Raw genomic sequence first — 19419 nt, 5'->3', positions numbered from 1 at the left:
AGAATTCTTGATTACATATAGAATTTAACTCCTGCATGTATAGACCCTACAAACTTAGAAGTAACGAGCTGGGGAAAGATTTCTAGTGTATATATCACAAAGGCCTTATATTCACAATAAGTCAATGGCCACAGAAAGTGAATACCCTCTGAGAGAATCGTTGGTAAAGTATACCAACATAAAGAGAGAGTTCACAGGAGGCATACTAATGGCATGTCCTCACCCATTGTCAGGGGTGCACGTAGTAAAGTAGTAAAGCACTGAACCCCTAATTGGAAGCCCATTTGATATGCACAGCATTGCAAGCTTGCATATCATTTGAACAGCAGCTCTAATTGCAGGAGTTTATACTAAGTAAATTTTCACGGCTCCACAGAGATGTACAGTAAAAATTAGTAAAAATGACTAATACAGGGCACTTTCTATGTTTCTATACTTTCAGGTATGTTTTTAGTACTTTGTAATTTTAACTCTTTCTATCCTCCCACCATTCCTGTACTAGGTCCTATTATTTTCCCTAATTGATAGAGGAGAGAATCAATGCACAGAGTACATACAAGTAACTTGTCTAAGCTGAAAGCGGTACCTCCTGGTGGAGCCAGCATCTCAACTGAGGCAGCTTGGCGCCAAAGTCTGCACACTAGGCCTTTCCAGACTTTGGGCTATTTTGTAGTTTTAAAAAGATTGAAGTTAACTTTTATTCATTGACATGGAAATCTCTCATGTCAAGGTATAAGTTTACTTCAAAAGAGCAAGTAGTGCCCTGGCCAGGTATTTCAGTTGGTTAGAGCATTGTCCTGTTCACCAAAAGGTTGAAGGTTCAATTCCTATCAGGGCACATACCTAGGTTGCAGGTTCAATTAAATGCACAGGAGGCAATTGGTCTGTTTGTCTCCTACATTGATGTTTCTCTCCCTCTCTTGCTCCCTCTCCTTCTCTTCCTTCCTTTCTAAAATCAATAAACATATCCTTGGGTGAGGAAACCCTGTGTAGAGTATGGTTCTGTTTAGGTTTTTAAATGTATATATGTGCTTGGATGTGTGAATGTGTACATTTGGATGTATATATGTGAAAGAATTTTAAAATCTGACTCATAAACACACAACTGAAGCCAACCAGTTTTCCTGGGGAGAGGACCAGAAGTAGGAGCCACACAGGAAGACTTTAATATAGTGCGCATACACACTATGCACCTATATGGCTTGAATCTTTTTCCGGTGGCAGTGTATTCATATACTACTTTTATACTTTCAAAACATCCATCGAAGAATTGAAGAGAAAATTGATAAGTTTATTCAACAGCAGCAGTTCATGGAGCTACTGCTTTCCCAAAGCATATAAGTGATATAGTATATCTATATATATTTATGTAGAACTATAGAATTTTAGAGTTTAGGGAATTTTAGAAACTTATATAAAGCTAAGAGAGGTTCTTTAATGTACAGATTATTAATGAGAGAGCCTGAATTAGAACCTACGTCTTATAATACCCCATTTTAATGTTTCTTCTGTTATATCTTGCACAACATTTATGAAAAATTTCCTTATAAATAATATGAATTGTGTGGCTTTCTGTTCTTCTCCATAAATACCTATAAATATCTGTTGAAATAATTTTCCCTCCAAGGTTTTTGTGAATCTGAATCAATTAATGTCATTCTCTGTATGCATTTGATCTTACAATATTTAAAAACTCAGGCTGCTCTTTAAATAAAATTTGGAAATACACTGAGTGGCCAGATTATTATGATCTCTGAATGCATAATAATCTGTTCACTCAGTGTGTGTGTGTGTGTGTGTGTGTGTGTGTAAATATATATGTGTGTGTATATATGTACTAGAAGCCTGTTGAATGAATCGAGCATGGGTGAGGTCCGGCCAGCCTTGCCAAGGGGAGGGGATATGGACAGTTGGCCTGCCTGTTGGTATAACTCCTGGTCGAGGATTATTATACAGGATATACACTGAGTGGCCAGATTATTACATATTCAGAGATCATACTAATCTGGCCACTTGGTGTATGTTACTTGCTTTCCCATTTAAATTGACTCTGAATGATTTTATTTGTGAATAGCACATACTAATGTATCTTAATGATCTCATATACAGTATAGTGTATAGCATGAGATGTATGATTGCAGAAAATGTATTGAAAAGCATTTATAAAAATAAAGGTATGTAGAATATCAGCTAAGTGATGAATTTGTATGTTTGCTAATGCTTTTTAACTAATGAATAATTAATATTGTGTTTAAGTTTATTCCCCAAGTCGTTAAAAAAGGATCCTACAAAATACATTGAAGTAATTCTGGCCATTGTTTTTTCTCCTTTTTTATTCTCTCATCATCAGGATGTTGCTGACACTTCTTCAGATCCAATACTTGATCTGCACATGCCCTTGGAAGAATTCTACACCCAGAACCTCCTGCAAAGACAGGATGACAGCCCACCTTCCATAGATTTGAGCATGGGGCCTGCTTCTGGGTTTATTGTAAATGACTATACCCTTGAACAGCAGTACGGATGTGAGAACACAGGCGTGTGGGCTGAGCCTCACCTACCCAGTGAAGTTATATCAGGTGCAGAACTTACCTCTCTGCTGCCGGATCCAACGGGACAGGTACTATTTTAAAGACACGGTGTGTGTGTGTGTGTGTGTGTGTGTGTGTGTGTGTGTGTGTGTGTGGATGAGGTCCTAAGGTCAGGGACAGGGAAGTGTTCTGGCTCGGCTCCCCACGCGGAGCTGGTGCTCTCCTGACGCTGCAGTGTCCCAGAAGCCAGCCTATGCACTGGTCTTGGTTATGGGTCCTCATGGAATCAAGCACAACCAATGAGAGAGCATGCGTGATGTTGAAATCATATTCCAAAGTCTAGTTTCCCTTTCCATGTGCCTTTTTTTGTGTTTTTTTTCCGTCAGGGCTCTGAGTTCCTAAATCAACAGAGCTCTCTGGCCTCTACTGCTGAGCGTGCCATGCTTCAGAATATGTCCAGAGAATTTTTTGAGAAGACGATTACCATAGCAAAAGGCAATTCTAGCCTAGGTAAGTCCCTTATTTTCCACACATACCTCCCCAACCAACCCCCTCACAAAGAGGAAAAACTGAACCTGTTTTGATATTTTTGGCTATAGATAAGAAAATAGATGTCCTAAATTTTACTTTTGTTTTTATTGTTTCTCTTTTTATGCACTCATTATTTTTCCTGAAATGGTTAACAGGTTTGTTTAGTTCAGACTAGCTTAAATCCCTCACTCTCTTAATTACTTTTAAGTATGTAGTGGCCTCATTTACATTCAAGTAAAAGATACACAGAATTGTTTGTGTATGAAACAGCAAATCAGAAAAGGAACTCTTAGAAAATGAAAAGTCAGCAATTTGGAATTCTAAATTCTTTGGAAAAGCAAATTATTAGCTTTTTTGAATGTTACCAGTTATGCATTAAGTCATTTTGTATTTAATTTCTTTCATTCACTGGAAGAAAGACAGCCAGGTGTGCCACTACCAAAATATAAATGCGAGTTATAATAGTCCTTCCCAGGTGGCAGGAGTTTTGTGTCCTTTCTTAGCCAGCAGGGGTTGTGGCTAGTTAATAATCATACAGCCTTCAGAGTTGGGCAAAGAAAACTTTCCGTAAAAATGAAATCCTAATTTTAATAACTAAAGCTCTATTGAGGCAGAGCACATTTGTTTTTTGTTTTTTATTTTTTTCTTTCAAGTTAAGCTGTCATGTGACCCAGCTCTGTCCCTCGTGCTCTCCGGTGGGAAGTGGGATGTAGGATGTTAGAGCAGGTGCTCTGAATGCAGAGTGTTGTCCAGGACTCCGGGCAGCTCTGTGTCAGAGATGCCGCTCCTTCTGGGATGTGACCAACCAGTGCCCTTTACATTGATATCTCAAGGCAGGGTCTTGTTTCCTTGTTAAATCTGAGAGTTGGCAAAGAGGTCCAGCAGGGCTTACATGGTGAGTGGGATTCTAGTCTATGTCTCGTGCTTGATTCATTGTTCCATTTGGTGGTGGCTGGGTCCTACCAACAGCACTAAATGGAGAATTATAGGAGAGGCTTGCTTTGGCTGATAGAGGAGTGTGTTATGAAAGGTCTATCAGTGAATAACTGAACACTTTTTCTTAGATTTACAGTCTCCCCTTCACTTACATGAGCTTGTGTTTAAGTTTTGTTTTCTGGATAGGTTCTGTAAAAGTTGTCATAACCCATTTGCTTTGATTTCATGAATCACTTTTTTTTTTTTTTTAAACTCTGTTAAATTTAGTAAGGAAATGCCATATGCAAATATATGCACATATATATGTACACATGCATATAGTGACCTTTTAAACTTTTAATCTTGATGATTTTTGGTAGGTCTGAAGTCCTTTCTGTAGTTACATTGTATTAGGACTTGAAGGTAATAAAGTAGGAGGGAAAGAAAGGTCTATCCTCTCTTCACAGATTAGGTACAGAAACATAAACAGACTCACTCATTTCTCTGAAAGCGCTCAGTCTTTAGGAGATGGAAGCAGAATTGAAACCTCAGTCTCTCTCTGGTTTCCACATACTACACAATACACATCAGTGCTTGAGTTACCCAAGGCTACATGGAAATTGCTGTGATAACAAGTGTCATTGTGAAGCTGAATTATGATTTCCTTTAACCCTTACAGAACAATGTAGCTTTTGATTAACATAGAGATGCATCTTAAATATATTTTGTGAGTTGTGATTTGTTTATGTTTTGTACTTTGTTGGGCACTTTGGGCCAGGCACTTTGAAAAGGTATTCTACATAAGTTTTTATTATGTATTTATTTTCTCATTTAATACAACCCTAAAATTAGGCATTATCCCCATTTTACAGATGAGTAAAATGATAAAATGAGGCCTATTGTGAGGTTAAGTCAGTGGCCCAACGCCACACTGATGAGAAGTGATGGAACTCAGATTTGGAACCAGTTCTCTAGTTCTACACTATATGAGCCTAGTCTAGAGTTAGTAAGGAAATGGAGGAAGATGAATGGACTTAGGATAAGTTCTGGAGATAGAAAAAGCAGGACTTGGTGATGGATTAATTATAAAGGGTGAGGAAGGTGGGAATCAAGATTGATTTCAACATGTCTGCTTTAAGCAATGGAGAGCAGTATTGTGCTATCAACCCCCAAAAAGAGGAAGACATGGATAAACAAGGGTACTGCAAAGCTTGGGAATTCAACTGTATGCATACTAAGGATGCATTTCCTGTGATGTATCCAGGGAGCATGTCAGAAGGGCAATTAAATATCTAGATCTGGAGCTTATAGAAATTTAGATTTGGAGATAAAATGTGAGTAGATTAGTATTAAGTTCACATCAGCTTAGTTCAGTAGGCACTGTGATAGGCACTGAGGATAGGACTTAATACATGCTTCTTGATGTTAGGAATTCTGTTATGCTTTTTTAATCTCAAGCCACCAACATAGCATTTGGCACAGAGTAAGCATATAAGAAGTCTAAACTGAATGAACAAATGACTTGGGAATAAAGTAGTAGCACAGAGTTTCTCGATGTTTTGAACTAATTTTCCATCCATGGTTCTGTTTTTTATTCTCTTACACATATAAGATGGACTCCCATTGTGAAATTGATTTGATATTGTGAAAACATGTCCCCTGGGAGAGCTTTCTACGTTAAGGGGTAACACATCAGTTTGCCTCAAATACATCCCCTTCAGTGTAGGCCTGTGTATCTTTCATTTTGATTGTTTTTTATTGGCTTGAAAAATGAGTGCTAATTCATAGGGATTTATGTGACGTTCAAATGAAAGTGAATTTGAAAGTCGCAAATGTAATCCACATCTGTGTTCCTCCATTACCACAGGGATGACAGTCAGCGCTAACAAAGACGGCTTGGGGGTGATTGTCCGGAGCATTATTCACGGAGGTGCCATCAGTAGAGATGGCCGGATTGCCGTTGGGGACTGCATCTTGTCTGTTAATGAAGAATCCACCATCAGTTTAACCAACGCCCAGGCCCGAGCCATGTTGAGAAGACATTCCCTCATTGGGCCTGACATTAAGTAAGTATCACTGAGATTCCGCTTTGGGTTGGGAAATTCAGGAATTTCAGTTTATTAATCAGAGGTGTGTTTTTTCCTCCAGATACATCTGTTAGATATACAAAAACTACATAATTACTTATTAATATAAAATCACTTATGGATTTGACTCTCCCTGAATAGTTCTTGATTTTCGATCGTTTTTAAGATAACACTGCTGAAATATTTTAGTGCTGCGCATGCATGCCCACACTCTCAGCTCCTGGATGGGTGGCTGTTTGCAGGAGGATGCGGCCCCTTCCTGTGGGGGCAGCATTGGGCATGAGGACAGTGTTGTGTCTGAGGGCTGCAGGCCATAATGGACAGCAAAAGCTTAAAGCGAGGGGCTGCGGTTTAGACCCAGGTGGCGATTCCAGAGAGGATGTGCAGTGGTCTTAATGAAAGACAGACATGAGTAGCAACCGGAAGCTGTGGGAGGGTGGTGCCCAGGGCAGCCACATGCTACTCATGTTCCGTGCTTCCCTGGGGCAGCCGCAGAGAGGATGCGTGCACCTGTTCCAGCACATTCCCATGTCTGAGACCAACTTCACCCAGGTCAACAAGAGAGAAGGAGTGATGGATGTGCACACAGTGTGCAAATGGTCACTGTGGGCACCGCACGTACCAGCCTCAGCTCCCAGTGCTGATGTCCTGCTGCTGGCACCAGCTGGTGTCAGCTGTGCAGTTGGTGCCAAACACGGCCACAACTGGGGAAGGGGACTCAAGTCAGCCAAGAGCTCCGAGCTGACCAGGCTGCCTCCTTTGAAGTCTGTAAGGATGTCCATCTACCATCATGAGGGAAAACAGCTCCTCTTGAAGCTTGTACTGGCTGCTCTTTTTACCTACAATTAAGCCCCCTTCAGATGCAAAGGCAGAATCAGTTTGCACACTGGGAATTCTTGGTATTCTTCCGAAATGCCAGTGGAGGCTTACAGTGGTACTCATGCCCTACCAGCTTGTGATATGATTGATGCACATACCTGTGTTGGAAGCAGAAGATAGGAAGAGTCCAGTGACCATGACCTGGTCAGTGTCAGGAGCCCTCCCCTGGTCGCTGAGGTGTCTGGGGTCACTTCTCTCGCTTATGCTAGTGGAGAAGGGGTCCAACAGTATGTTTCATGCAGACACTCTGCTTAGGAACTGGCTGTCTTTCCCAATCCTGCACCGGCAGGGCCTGGCCAGGCTGCAGTACCAGGGGCAGCAGCAGTAATACCGTGTGCAGTGTGAGTGTGGTTGTAGGAGGGAGATGACTAGCCGACCTGTTACAGAGACCTTAGACGGCCCAAAAGCTGGACCTTGCATCTCAGCTTGGCTGTGCAAAGACAGTGGAAGTGAACAGAATGGAGGCCAGAGAGTCTGCTAGCACTGCAGCCCTTAGGAAGAGAGAGGAAATGGAGAACAATCCCACCCGAAAGGCCCTGCCATTCTTGTAGGATGTGAGAGGACAAGTCAGTCGTAAGATCCCATGGTACCCCTCAGGGAGATTGAAAGGAGACAGATGAGAACAGCCCAGGAGTACAGCAGCCTCAGCATTACCCAGAAGGGCTCTGATTATCTCAAACAATTGAAGGGGAGCTGATCTTCAACTAGTATTGGCGGCATACTCCAGAGATCCTTTCCCTAGTCTCCTCCCGCCCCATCCTGCAGCTCCCCTGGAATAGGAGGGAGCACTCTGGCCATTCCTGGAAGTCCTACCTATCAGTTGGAATGGGTCTCCAATAAGTCCACCCACCCCTTTTAAGAAGGGGAAACTTAACTTTTCTCAAGTGAGCCACTTCTTTATTTATTTGATTTAAATAAATACCTGCTATTAAAAAAAAAATACTTTAAAACCATGTTATTTTCTCTTTTTAATTTTACTCTTTAAATGATCTTTGCAAAAACCTTAGATATGAGATATGTAAGACATCTCTCACAGAACAGGAGGGTCCACTCTTAAAATCTTATAACATTTTTTTGATCGGCCCTCCATAGAAGGAATTGTGTACTGCCTATTTGACCTGTATGGATCCTAGAGCTAAGCCAGTTGTTTGAAGGCCAGTAATGGGCAAGACCCTATAGCACAGTGCCAATCAGAGCAGTAATTTACCTGTGCTGACCCTCAGGAGCCAAGAGAATTCACCAATATGATGATAGACTCTGAATGTAGATCATGTAGGATATTCTTTGAGGAATTGCCTAAAATGTCCCCCATCATTCCATAATGTGCCCAATGCACATTACACATGTAGTTTGATTTTTAAGGCATCAAACATTTCCTGACCAACATAAAATTAGTTCAAGACTTGTTGTCGTACCTCTTCCATGAAACAGCTTGACTGTTCCCTATAGCATTAACCATTGAATATTTGCATTTATTGTATAAGTGATAAACTAGTAAAATAAGATCCCAGGGAAAGATTGCTGACCTTAAATTAATGTAATTGTTACCATTAGGGAGACTTTTTTGTATGAATGCTATTTTATTGACTGCATTCTGTATTATTCTTTTGCAAAGTACAGCTTGATAGAGCTTAGGTAAGAAAAATATTTACAATCTGGTTTTCATTATGCCTTTAATAAAAAGTAGAAAAATATATATTGTTTGGAGTAGATTTTTCTCTCATAAAAAATGTATTATTTTCAAGCAGAATTTCACTAATGGACTTTCATATTTTTGTATGTCTTTTAATATTTATGTTATGGAAGGAGATCTTGTGACTATTCCATAATTTTCTTATTAATAACATGAATGCAAGTAAACTTCATTTAAAAAATCAGTGTCTCTCTACTCAGAAAAAAAGAGAAATAGTAGTACTTTTCTCATCACTTATGATCCAGTGTCCATTTCTCTTGCTTAAAAGATAAATGGTATGCATCCACATGGAGACTCTATGGCAGAGGTTGAGCTCATACAGGTTACATGCAGCATCAAATGTTGATGGCCTGGGAACTGATCACTTGGTTTATTGTGTGACAATGCCCCTTTGAGTTTGGGCTCTTAGTGCCATAATTGGTGCTTGGTTCTAGCCTTTTCCTCCATTCTAATTTACTGAAGGTCTTCAAAGGTAACCCAAAAATGAGACCGTTGTGACATTGATTTGGCATAAGTCGTGCATTTACTCTGATCCAGAAAAAGTATTCAGTACGTTTTCAACTCCAAAGGTCTTCTTTCTCCTTTTCTCATGTTTATTGCTATTGTTTGTTTTGTTTGTGTGTGTATGTGTGTGTGTGTGTGTGTGTATTTTCCCACTCTTTGTCTTTACACCAGAATTTACTCTGTCATGTGGACAGCAGCATGATGATGGCCTTGAGGGATGTCTAGAGAGCTAGCTTTATAAATACTTGCTTTGAGATCCCAGGAGGCAAAAATGTACTGTGATATCTTATAATAAAAACAAACAAACAGAAAATAAGAAAAATCCCACAGCCTTTCCTCCTCTGGAAATCAGTCAATAAATCAATCAGTTAATTGATATCTTACACACACAGACACACACACACACACACACACACACACACACACTCCCAAACATACCAACATGAGACTTTGATTTCTTCTCAAATATCCTACTGTAGCTGTGATTCAGTTGGTTATGGTTTGACCATTGGGTGAATGGTGGAAAGAAATTAGAATCATTTAATCCTTTTTCAGAAGAAGAAGAAAAAAAAAAAGTGCTAAATGATAAATCTCCCTTCAGTCTGGCCAGGGCTGAGCAGCATGTTCCATGCATTTTGCATGAAGTGTTTTTGGCCCTGTGCCTTCCAGATCTCTTGCTTTCATGAGCTAAGGGTTTAGAATTACCTTGAAAGCCATGAGTAATCCTCCCAAAAGGGAAGTCTAGGCCTCCATTACTCCGAATGGAACCATGCATTGCCCCTGGCTAATAACGCTTTGTAGTCATTGCCTGGATTTAGGCTCCATTCCTGTTTCTTCCCTTTTGTTTCTTGTTATGAATTTAGCTTAATCTGGGGTGGTGGTAGAGAATTGCATTGGAGGGACTCAAAAAAAAAAAAAAAAAAAGACTTACGGGTTCATGTACATGTCTGATTGGTTTTAGGAAAAGCATTGCTTGTTGAGACAATGCACCGGGTTTCTTTTTTGCCTTTTACGATAGAGAGCTAGGAACGTGGTGACTGTGCTTCCGTGCATGCCTGGGTAGCTAATTTGAGTTTCCAGAGTTCAAGAACAGCCAGTGTAAGTTCCAGGTTCCATTGTTTCCTATGGAAAACCAGATGTGAAGCCTCGCCAGAATGCATTCTGTTTCACTCCCCACCCCACCTTGCCAGGAGCTCTTATATTTCTGTATTAACAGCCAGGGTTTTGCGCCTAGCAGCAGCTGCTGGTAACATCTGCCAGATAATTACCGAGCGGAATCAGAATTCACCTGCCTTAACCTAACGTGTGGGATGAATTCCTGATCAAGGAAGAAAAGATTGATTGCAGTTACATTTCCCCATGCTTGTTAATAATCATTGCTATAGACACCAGTAGAGAGCAGATGCTTTTCTGGGGGAGGTGTAGATGGAGAGGGAGCTGGAAAGGGGGAAAAAACAACCAGGAGCACCCACTTTTAACTACATATGTATGCGTCGCATATTCAGCACAAGACACTGACATTTGTTAACACCATTGTAAAAAGATGCCGCGGCGTATGCTTCACATTCTAGATTTTCTGCAGCACCTGCTGACGATTGAGCCCCTTTTTATGTGTGAGTATCGGTGATTCAAAAAGCTCATTATGGCTGTGTGTTACAACTTGTCTGTGAAAACCGTTTCATGCTTTTGTACCATCCCGATGCAGGGATAGAGCCAGGCATAGATTCAGGGTATACATTTTGGCTTTTTTTTTCCATTTTATATTAGGACATAAATTACAACAGAGCTGTGGGTTTGTTACAGTTTTATATTGCACTGGTGCTTGTAAACCTGTTTGAAAATCACATTTTCCAACTACTTAAAGATGTTAAGCTCCTTTGTCAGGAGTGATCCTGCTGCATGTGCAGGCAGGCACAGGCTCTGGGTTAAGAGCCGCATCACATTTCGGCATCTTTTTTTTCCTTCCACTCCAGGTCTAACCAAAGATTAGTTTACATGTAGGAATTTTTAACATAACTCTCAAATTCGCAGTTTCCGTGTTATTTGCACAGTTCCTAATTTAGTTTCGGTGATTTGCTCTGTATGTGCCGTTGCATTATGGGATGCTTGTTCTGGTGGCCAGGCTGTGTATATCGGGCTAAATATTTACGAAAACTACCCTTTTTAACCTTTCTCACTGTTACCTAAAATATGAGAAAAATGTTTGTAAAGCTCCCCATCCCTCGCCTTTTGAAAACCATCTTTGAACAAGTATAGACGAAAATTCATTTCAATATTGTTTAGTTTAGGGATATCTTTCCCTGTGCAAACCAGTTAAAAATTAAATACTTGGCACTGATTATCATTATTTCACCATTGTGTCCAACCCCCCCGCCCCCTTTTCCTGGCTATTTTCTAAATGTTTTAGTTATATGTGATTGATTATATGGAATCTTCAAAAACCATACCAGTTTTCTTCAATAGACTTTGTGAGTTTGGGATGTTATGTTTATCTTTATTTTTTATGTAAAATACAATCAGGGTTCTTTTCCAATACCAAGTGTTTTGAATTTCTGACCTTTTTTTTTTTTTGGAAGGGCTAAATGTAAGTTTACTGTTGAGTGTATTTTAATCCACAGAAGAGGTGGTGTCTTTATAGACTGAGTTGGGTCAGAATTAGAGCACCTCCCTTTCACCCAGGCTAGTCCTTAGCCCAGTGACCTGTGCTTTCTGCTCCAGTTTTTCATGCTCCAGGTAGAAGTGTCAGGGAGAGATTTCCAGGGGCCCCTGGACTGTGACCATCTGTGAGGAGGCTCGCTGATGCCCTGCTAGAATGCTGCCTTACATGGGTATTATGCCTCTAGTTTACAGGAGCCTCGTAAAAGGGTGTCCTTTCTGTGATGGAGAATACGGGGTTGGAGAGTGGGATGATTTACGCTCCCATCACGCTCCGAACGAGCAGCAGCACAGCGTCTCCCGACTCCAGATCTCAGTGACCTCACAGAGTGAGGTCACTTTTTATAGAATAACCGCTATGTCTGAAATTATATACCTTCCTCCGCAGTAATTATGACATTGATCTAATTCGTCTTTTATTGCAACATGAAAGACAGCGCTTTCATCCTGCACTCTGGTGCTGAGATTTTATATGCACTGCCATTATGGGTGGGTTATGGAGAGCTAGTTTAACCGTCTTTATGATTTTTTATATATTCTTTTAGTTGGGCAAACATGCTGAACTGGCTTCAGATGCAGTATTTCTCTTGCCTTTTCATTAATGTGAGGATTTTGGAACAGCCTCCTTAAGGCTATCAACTACAAAGGCTTCTAGGACACCAGTCAACTTGACTTTTCAAACGTCATTTTCTAAGTTATAGTTGTGGTCAGCATCTGACTCTGTGCCTTCCACATTATGGGCTTTCACCCAGGACTTGTTGAACTAGGGAGTGATTGTTCAAGTGTACACACGAGGCTTTCCTCAGAAACCCCATAAGGAGCTCATAAGGAGTTGCTACAAATTAGAAAGAGCGTCTTTCCATAAAGCTACAATCTTAACTTCATCATTTAACAGAGCTAATATTTACTTGTTGATAATGCTTGTTAATACCCATAATTAATTCTGTCTTGTGTGAGACTACAAAGTTATTTACATAAAATAATATAAAAACTCGGTGTTTTAATAGTGTATGGCTAATTTGTTTCTGCTGAAGATACCAAGAGTCTTTGGATGAAATCAATGTTATTACTGATAATCATCTTCCTAAGAATTTATAGATCTTTCTAATTCCAGAATGTTGTTTTAGCCTTCTCATTTGGGAATATTAATAATGTTGCTTTTTCCTCACCAATATGATTCTTAGAAAGCACCTAATTTATCAGCAGAATTTGAGATTTAATTTCTGCTATTTTTACATATAGGATACGTTGTTTTTTTCGATGTTCAGATTCTCTGCTGAGTAAGCTGATTAAATGAGTTGTGTGATAAAGCAGGAATAAAGAGGCAGTATAATTTATTTCTGTATTTTGGAAGCTTTTCCTAACAGTTAGCCAAAACATTTCTTCCCTTTGCTTTCATGGGTTATGTTCTGTTGCAGAATTACTTATGTGCCTGCAGAACATTTGGAAGAGTTTAGAAGAAGCTTGGGACAACAATCTGGAGGAATAATGGCCCTGGATATTTTTTCTCCATACACTGGCAGGTAAATGAAACAGTAAATCTGCCACAATGATGAATGATATAGGTGGTTATACAATTTTGAATCTAGAGTCAGGGAGGGCTAGCAATGAAAGACGATTCTTTTCCTTCTTCAACATTAAGAAAATTTTTACCTTTCCCCCGCTGTGCTTAGGAAATGATGACATGCTTTGGAAAAATATATGAAAATTCAAATCAAGCAATTAAAATAATCTCTAATTATTCCACTGAATATGGCACTTTTAACATATTGAGATAAGAGACATCACCTTGGTTATGAATATTGTTTCATTAGTTCCTTGGAAGCTACAATTTGTGTAGTGTTTTATCATGCTTTTCTCTATTTTGTATGTATTTTTAAATATCTTCAGACACTTTATTTACTCCTTTTTTTAACATTCATACAGATTGAGAAACACTTTTAATGGTTATTTTTTATTCTTGGAGAATGTTAAGCTGAACATCTTGGTATATATGCATGTTAGGAAACAGAGTGTATGCCTTTTATTTATTTTTTACTCTTCCCCAGAGGTTATATTTGTATTAATTTTAGAGAGCAAGGTCTGCATTGTATTGAGTAGGAATCATTGTACTGAAAGAGAAGCATTGATGTGAAAAACATCAATCAGTTGCCTTCCATATGTGCCCTGAGCAGGGATTGAACACGCAACCTGAGTATGTGCCCCGGCAGGGAAGTGAATCTATGACCTATTGGTGCATGAAATGATGCTCTAACCAACTGAGCCACACCAGCCAGAGCAAATGCATGCCTTTTCAATGCTCTTGGGACACAATGTATGAAGAACAGAGAATAATACAGAGAAATGGTGTTTTTTCCCCCCTGTAGGAAAGGTAGGAACTAGGTTTTGATGCTGCTGCTGAGTTCAGCACAGGGAGAGAAAGAACGTTAATGCTTTTCCAGGAAGAACGTGCTATGTTACACTCTCAGCCGTGGGCTTGTTTCTTCATTTGCATTGGCAGCTAAAGACCAGGTTTCTCGTTAATCATGCTGCAGAGCAGAAATGGCTTTGTGTGCATGCTGAGGTCTTCTCCAAAGAGCCCTTTGGTTTCTCTGGGAAGTCAGAGCATCCCAGAACACTTGGGGGTCCAGTGACTCTGCAGGCATCACAATCTGACATTATTTCCCCTTCAAATTGCACGTGACCATAGTAATAAGAAAGTGCTGAAGGGGAGATATGTGTTTAATAAAGGGAAGGAATGCCTGGCCCTGGGGACCTCAGGTATTTTATGGGAAAAGTGGTATTCACTCCTCCCTGTCTATACGGAGCTCAGCCACACTCCACTCTGAATTCCCCGTCAGGGTTCAAGCTATCTTCCTGGTGCTTTTTTTTTTGCCAGAATGCTAAAAGCAATCACTCCCATATCCCTCTGAAATATCATTCCGAATGGCTTAATTAAAGAATATGCCAAGGCAGCATGGTATTCCTTTTAAACGCTGAGATCTTAAACGCACTCAAAATGTGTCAGAGAGCACCACTGTGTTCAGCACTGCCTTCCCCGGCACAGGAAGCAGAGCGGCCTGCATTGTGCAGCACTGTCCATGGCTGCCTCCCTGCAGAGAAAGTATATTTCCTATTCATGGAAAGGTGCTCAGCACAGAACGATCTGCATTGGACAGCGTAGGAATCAGCACCAGAGGAAGGTGGAGTGACTCAGCCATGTTCTCACCATTCACACGTGGCAGAGCCAAGGTTGGAATGTGAGTAGGTAGGCTCTAGGTTTGGAACCATTGGACCCAAAGAAAAAATTGCCCAACCCGAGATACAACTGTGGGCAGCATAGCATGGCGGTTCGGAGCTCAGGTTTTATGGTAAAATGGCATCCATTTAAAGCTCAGTGCTTCTGCTTTCCTGTGTGACCTTGTGCCAATGTCTGGCACCTACATACGCAGGTAAAGGGATTTATATTAGAGGCCCTGTATATGGGTGGGGTCATACATACTGAATGGCCAGATTATTATGCGTTCAGAGATCGTAATAACCTGGCCACTCAATGTATACTTTCGATTTTTCCGTTTCTGTAAAAGTAAATTGAAAATCACTTTTGAATCAGAATGTTATAGCCTCTCCTTTCAACTAAACATGTGAGCATGTTTCTCTAGAAATCCAGTTTTTACTAACAGCATAGGACACACCATGCTCTGTTATTCTTACATGTTGCTTGTCTGAACATACTTTGTTATATGCCTGACATTTGGCAAATCGAAACTCCTACAGAAAGTGAGAAGTGACCCTGAACTCAGGTGCATTGCAGGCTGCTTCCTGTGTGAAGTGTTCTGGGCCTGGCCCGTCTGATGGGCTGAGGCTAGACCATAAGCACTTCCATCTTTCTTCAATCGCAGAAGGGAGCGAATCAGGCCATTCCTGGGAAGCAGAGGCGCTGAACTCCTGAGTCCTGACTGATAAGTTCTTTTAGGGTAGGAGTTGTCAAAACCAAGGCTGTGAAAGGTCACAGCCCATATGGTGCTTCAGTCTTCCTGCACGGGGTGTATAGTTAAGAAATATTTGTTGAATAGTTATTTTAAATTCTGGATTTATCCCCTTCTCATTTTAGTCCTTTATTCTCCCATGTATCATCAGGAAAGAGAGTAGACAAGATTCTTAGTATTCACCTGGATCTTCAGAATAAGTTATAGATTGATCCTTTTTTTTTTTTTTTTTCAGTTACTTTTTTTTAAAATTTACTAGAGGCCTGGTGCACAAAATTTGTACACTCCCTGAGGCCGGCCTGAACTTTCTCACAGTCCAGGAGCCCTCTGGGAATGTCTGATTACCTAAGCAGGCAGTTCGACATCCTTAGTACTTCCGCAGTGGTGGGAGAGGCTCCCACCACCGCCTTCAGCTCAGCAGCCATGAGCCAAGCTTCTGGAACTCTTATTACCAGAGGGCAGCTCCTGCATTGAGCAGCTGCCCCTGGTGGTCAATTCGTGTCATAGCGACTGGTCCTTCAGCTATTAGGTCTATTTGCTATTAGCCTTTTATTATATAGGATGGAGGTGACATTGGTTATTAAAATTATACAGGTTTCAGGTATATAATCCTACAGGGCATCTTTTTTGTATTGTGTGTTTACCACTCCAAGGCAAGTCTCCTTCCATCACTATATATAGATTGATTGTAATATAAAGTGTGGGTTTTATTTAATTGGGTTTTATTTTCCCTGTACTGTAAAATGTTGTATACTTATTGGTCAATTATGATGAAAATAGAAAGCAGTTCTGCCTTTTTTAGCCAAATCAATAAAGGACAGTCTTGCATGGGGTTACTGGGATTTTTGGGTACTCACTATATAATTTTTAACAGAGACATTCCAGAATTACCAGAGCGAGAAGAAGGAGAGGGAGAAGAAAGTGAACTTCAAAATGCAGCGTACAGCAATTGGAATCAGCCCAGGCGGTAAGGACTGTTTCTGTCTTCAGCCTACTCAGTGTTTAAAAATAGGGAGGCGTGCTTTCAAGTGCTGTATGATAACTTGATACTGTGACATTGGGCAAGTTGTTTAATATTCTTATGTATGTGTACAGTGGAGAAGAGAATATGTATCACACAGAGCTAGAACTAACATGCCATAAAAGTGTTTGGCATATATTAGGGATTAAATAAAATTAAAGAACATTATTCATAGGTGGTTGGAATGGATATTTTCTGTAGGGTTTAATCTTAAATATACCATCAAATGTTAATTTAAATTTTTCTTGCATTTGTACAAACTATTATATATATTCAAAATGCTTGTTTCAGTAAACATCTTGTTATCTCAGGCTGCTGTTTTCCAAACCCATGTTTTGTCTGTAATCAATTTAATGCATAACAACAAAAAAATTACTTTCCTAAATATGATCTGATATATCACCATGCATTACTATGCCACATTTTTGTGTTCATGCTAAGTAAACTCAAATTCAGTTTAATAGAAATTTATTGAGTTCTGATTATAGACCCAGGCAAGAAACATGATTTTGTGACTAACAGGGAAGCTACAATTTTTTTTAGGTAGCCAGCATATAGATACACACAAAGTAATTAAAGAAACATGTAAGGTATTTTACATTAAGAATAAAATATGGGTAATCATGGGACACTCCCTCATAAAATTGACCATCACATTGTGCCTTTCCCTTAATAAATACTTAGTCTGTATTTTCCAGTGTAAATACTTATTTTACAATAGTAATACTTATTTTACAAGAGAGAATAATTTCTGCTCTTTAGAGGTAGGTATAATACAGTTTCATCATTTTCTTTATGCACAAATGAATATGAAGCAGCAGACATCCCATTTAAACATTTTCTAGGTTGACTCACATTTAAAGTCTAAAAAAACTTAGGTTGCTTTCACACAAAAAAACTGTAAGCATTTCCAGCCTTTCTAAATGATTTCTTGGTCTGAATTCTTGAAAAGCTGTTTAGCCCATTTAAAAAAGTCACGGTCTCTCTTCAGTACCCATAATGAGAATAAAATATGTCCTAGATTTGTGGCAAAAATATGAATTATAAGATATTAAGTTTCTTATTTGACGATGGAAGCAAAATAAAGTAGATTAAATTATTTTGTAATTGGTGATCATAATGACAAACTTGAATTTGGTTGAAGCACAATAATCACAGGGAAATAAAAAGTTCGGTTGGACAGTTTTAATAACATTGCGGGAGGAAATGTAGACTTTCGAAGGCACTGTGCAAAATGTTTGGAGTAATCAGAGCTATATTTGAATTCTAACTTTGTCACTTTCTAAGACGATATTCCAAATCTCTGCTAGGTCTCAGTTACTTCATTTGTAAGATGGGATTAATAAGAGAACCTTTTACATTTTGGGGACAATTCAGTGTGATCATTCATTTAAAATTCTTAGCAGAATGAATTTCAGTTGTTGGCCTTGTCAACAGACACCATATCATTATCACTGACAACTAAGCAAATAGAAAGTATTGAACACAGGAATCATTATGAAATATTCTTGTTTTTCTCATTATGAAATATTCTTATGAGAAAGAATTAATGTAACTTCTGGACGAGAATGTTTTTCAATCTTTGTCCTAATTTTTTTTTAACCTTTACATCAGCCTAAGAGAAGTCTCTAAAAGTGGTAGCTACCTTATAGAGAATGTCTGGAGCTTCCATAATTCTTAAAGAAGATACTCTTCTATGTTCTTTATAGAAGCATTAGGTACTTCGGGTTTTGGGGAAGTTCATGAACTCCCCCAAATGTTCATACACTGCTATGAGGAAAGTTACCAAAATAATCAGGACTTCTACCGTGTTTCGCCGAAAATAAGACATCCTCCGAAAATAAGACCTAGCGCATGGAAAGATAAGCCATCCCCTGAAAATAAGACCTAGTGCGACTTTGTGAGAAAAAATTAATATAAGGCACTGTCTTATTTTTGGGGAAACAGGGTAGTAAATGATGAATGAATGTTATGAATATGTTTTATAACATTGGAAACCTGCTGGGTCATTTATTCATGCAATCAAAAATGTTCCTTTGTGTGGAAATAGAGAATACTATTTAGCCAAGTGTACATTTTAAAATTATAAATAAGCTGTGTTCCTATTTTATTTGACATGTGATTTTCATTGTCTGTATCAGTTTCCATTTTGTTTACTTTTCTCTCTCAATCCAGTGTTTTGGAGATCTTTCATGTTCATTCTTGAAACCTAACTCATTCAGTTTAGTTGGCATACATTTCAATACGACTATGCCATGGTTCATTCCCAGATTGATATTTGAATAGTTAATAGTTATTTACTACTATAATAATTCTATACAGTGACTATATCAATTTCCTTATAATTACGTATGAGAATTTATCTAGGTACATACCCCAAAGTGAAATTGCAGGCTTACAGATTTAAATGTATTATACGCTTTCCTAGAAATTGTCAACCTTTTTACAAGATGGCTCTATCACATTTCCCTTCTTTTTCCAACTTAAGAGAGTTCCCTTTTCTTCACATCCTTACTTACTTCATCTTCTGGTCATTTAAAAGAAAAGTTTTTGTCAATCTGATGGTTAGAAAATGGTGCCTTGTCTTGATAAACATGTAGGTGTAACAGGATTGAGGTGGTGGAGCTCACATTTA

The 19419-nt window shown here is 39.2% G+C and overlaps 1 protein-coding gene across 8 annotated transcripts in view; it reads left to right on the top strand.

Moving 5' to 3' along the window:
- MPDZ (multiple PDZ domain crumbs cell polarity complex component) overlaps positions 1 to 19419 on the top strand; it is a 156514-nt gene that overhangs the window by 91353 nt on the left and 45742 nt on the right. For all 8 annotated transcript variants that reach the window (XM_045580241.1, XM_045580244.1, XM_045580243.1 and 5 more), the window contains 5 exons: positions 2351 to 2620; positions 2918 to 3041; positions 5845 to 6043; positions 13214 to 13318; positions 16638 to 16730. In XM_045580241.1, the coding sequence (XP_045436197.1) occupies positions 2351 to 2620; positions 2918 to 3041; positions 5845 to 6043; positions 13214 to 13318; positions 16638 to 16730 (791 nt within the window). The remainder of the gene's footprint in view (positions 1 to 2350; positions 2621 to 2917; positions 3042 to 5844; positions 6044 to 13213; positions 13319 to 16637; positions 16731 to 19419) is intronic.

The sequence above is a fragment of the Pipistrellus kuhlii genome, unplaced genomic scaffold (genome assembly GCF_014108245.1).
Source record: "Pipistrellus kuhlii isolate mPipKuh1 unplaced genomic scaffold, mPipKuh1.p scaffold_m20_p_12, whole genome shotgun sequence".
Taxonomy (NCBI): Eukaryota; Metazoa; Chordata; class Mammalia; order Chiroptera; family Vespertilionidae; genus Pipistrellus; species Pipistrellus kuhlii.
Note: the sequence above shows the minus strand (reverse complement) of the source record. Positions and strands in the feature narration are given on the sequence as shown.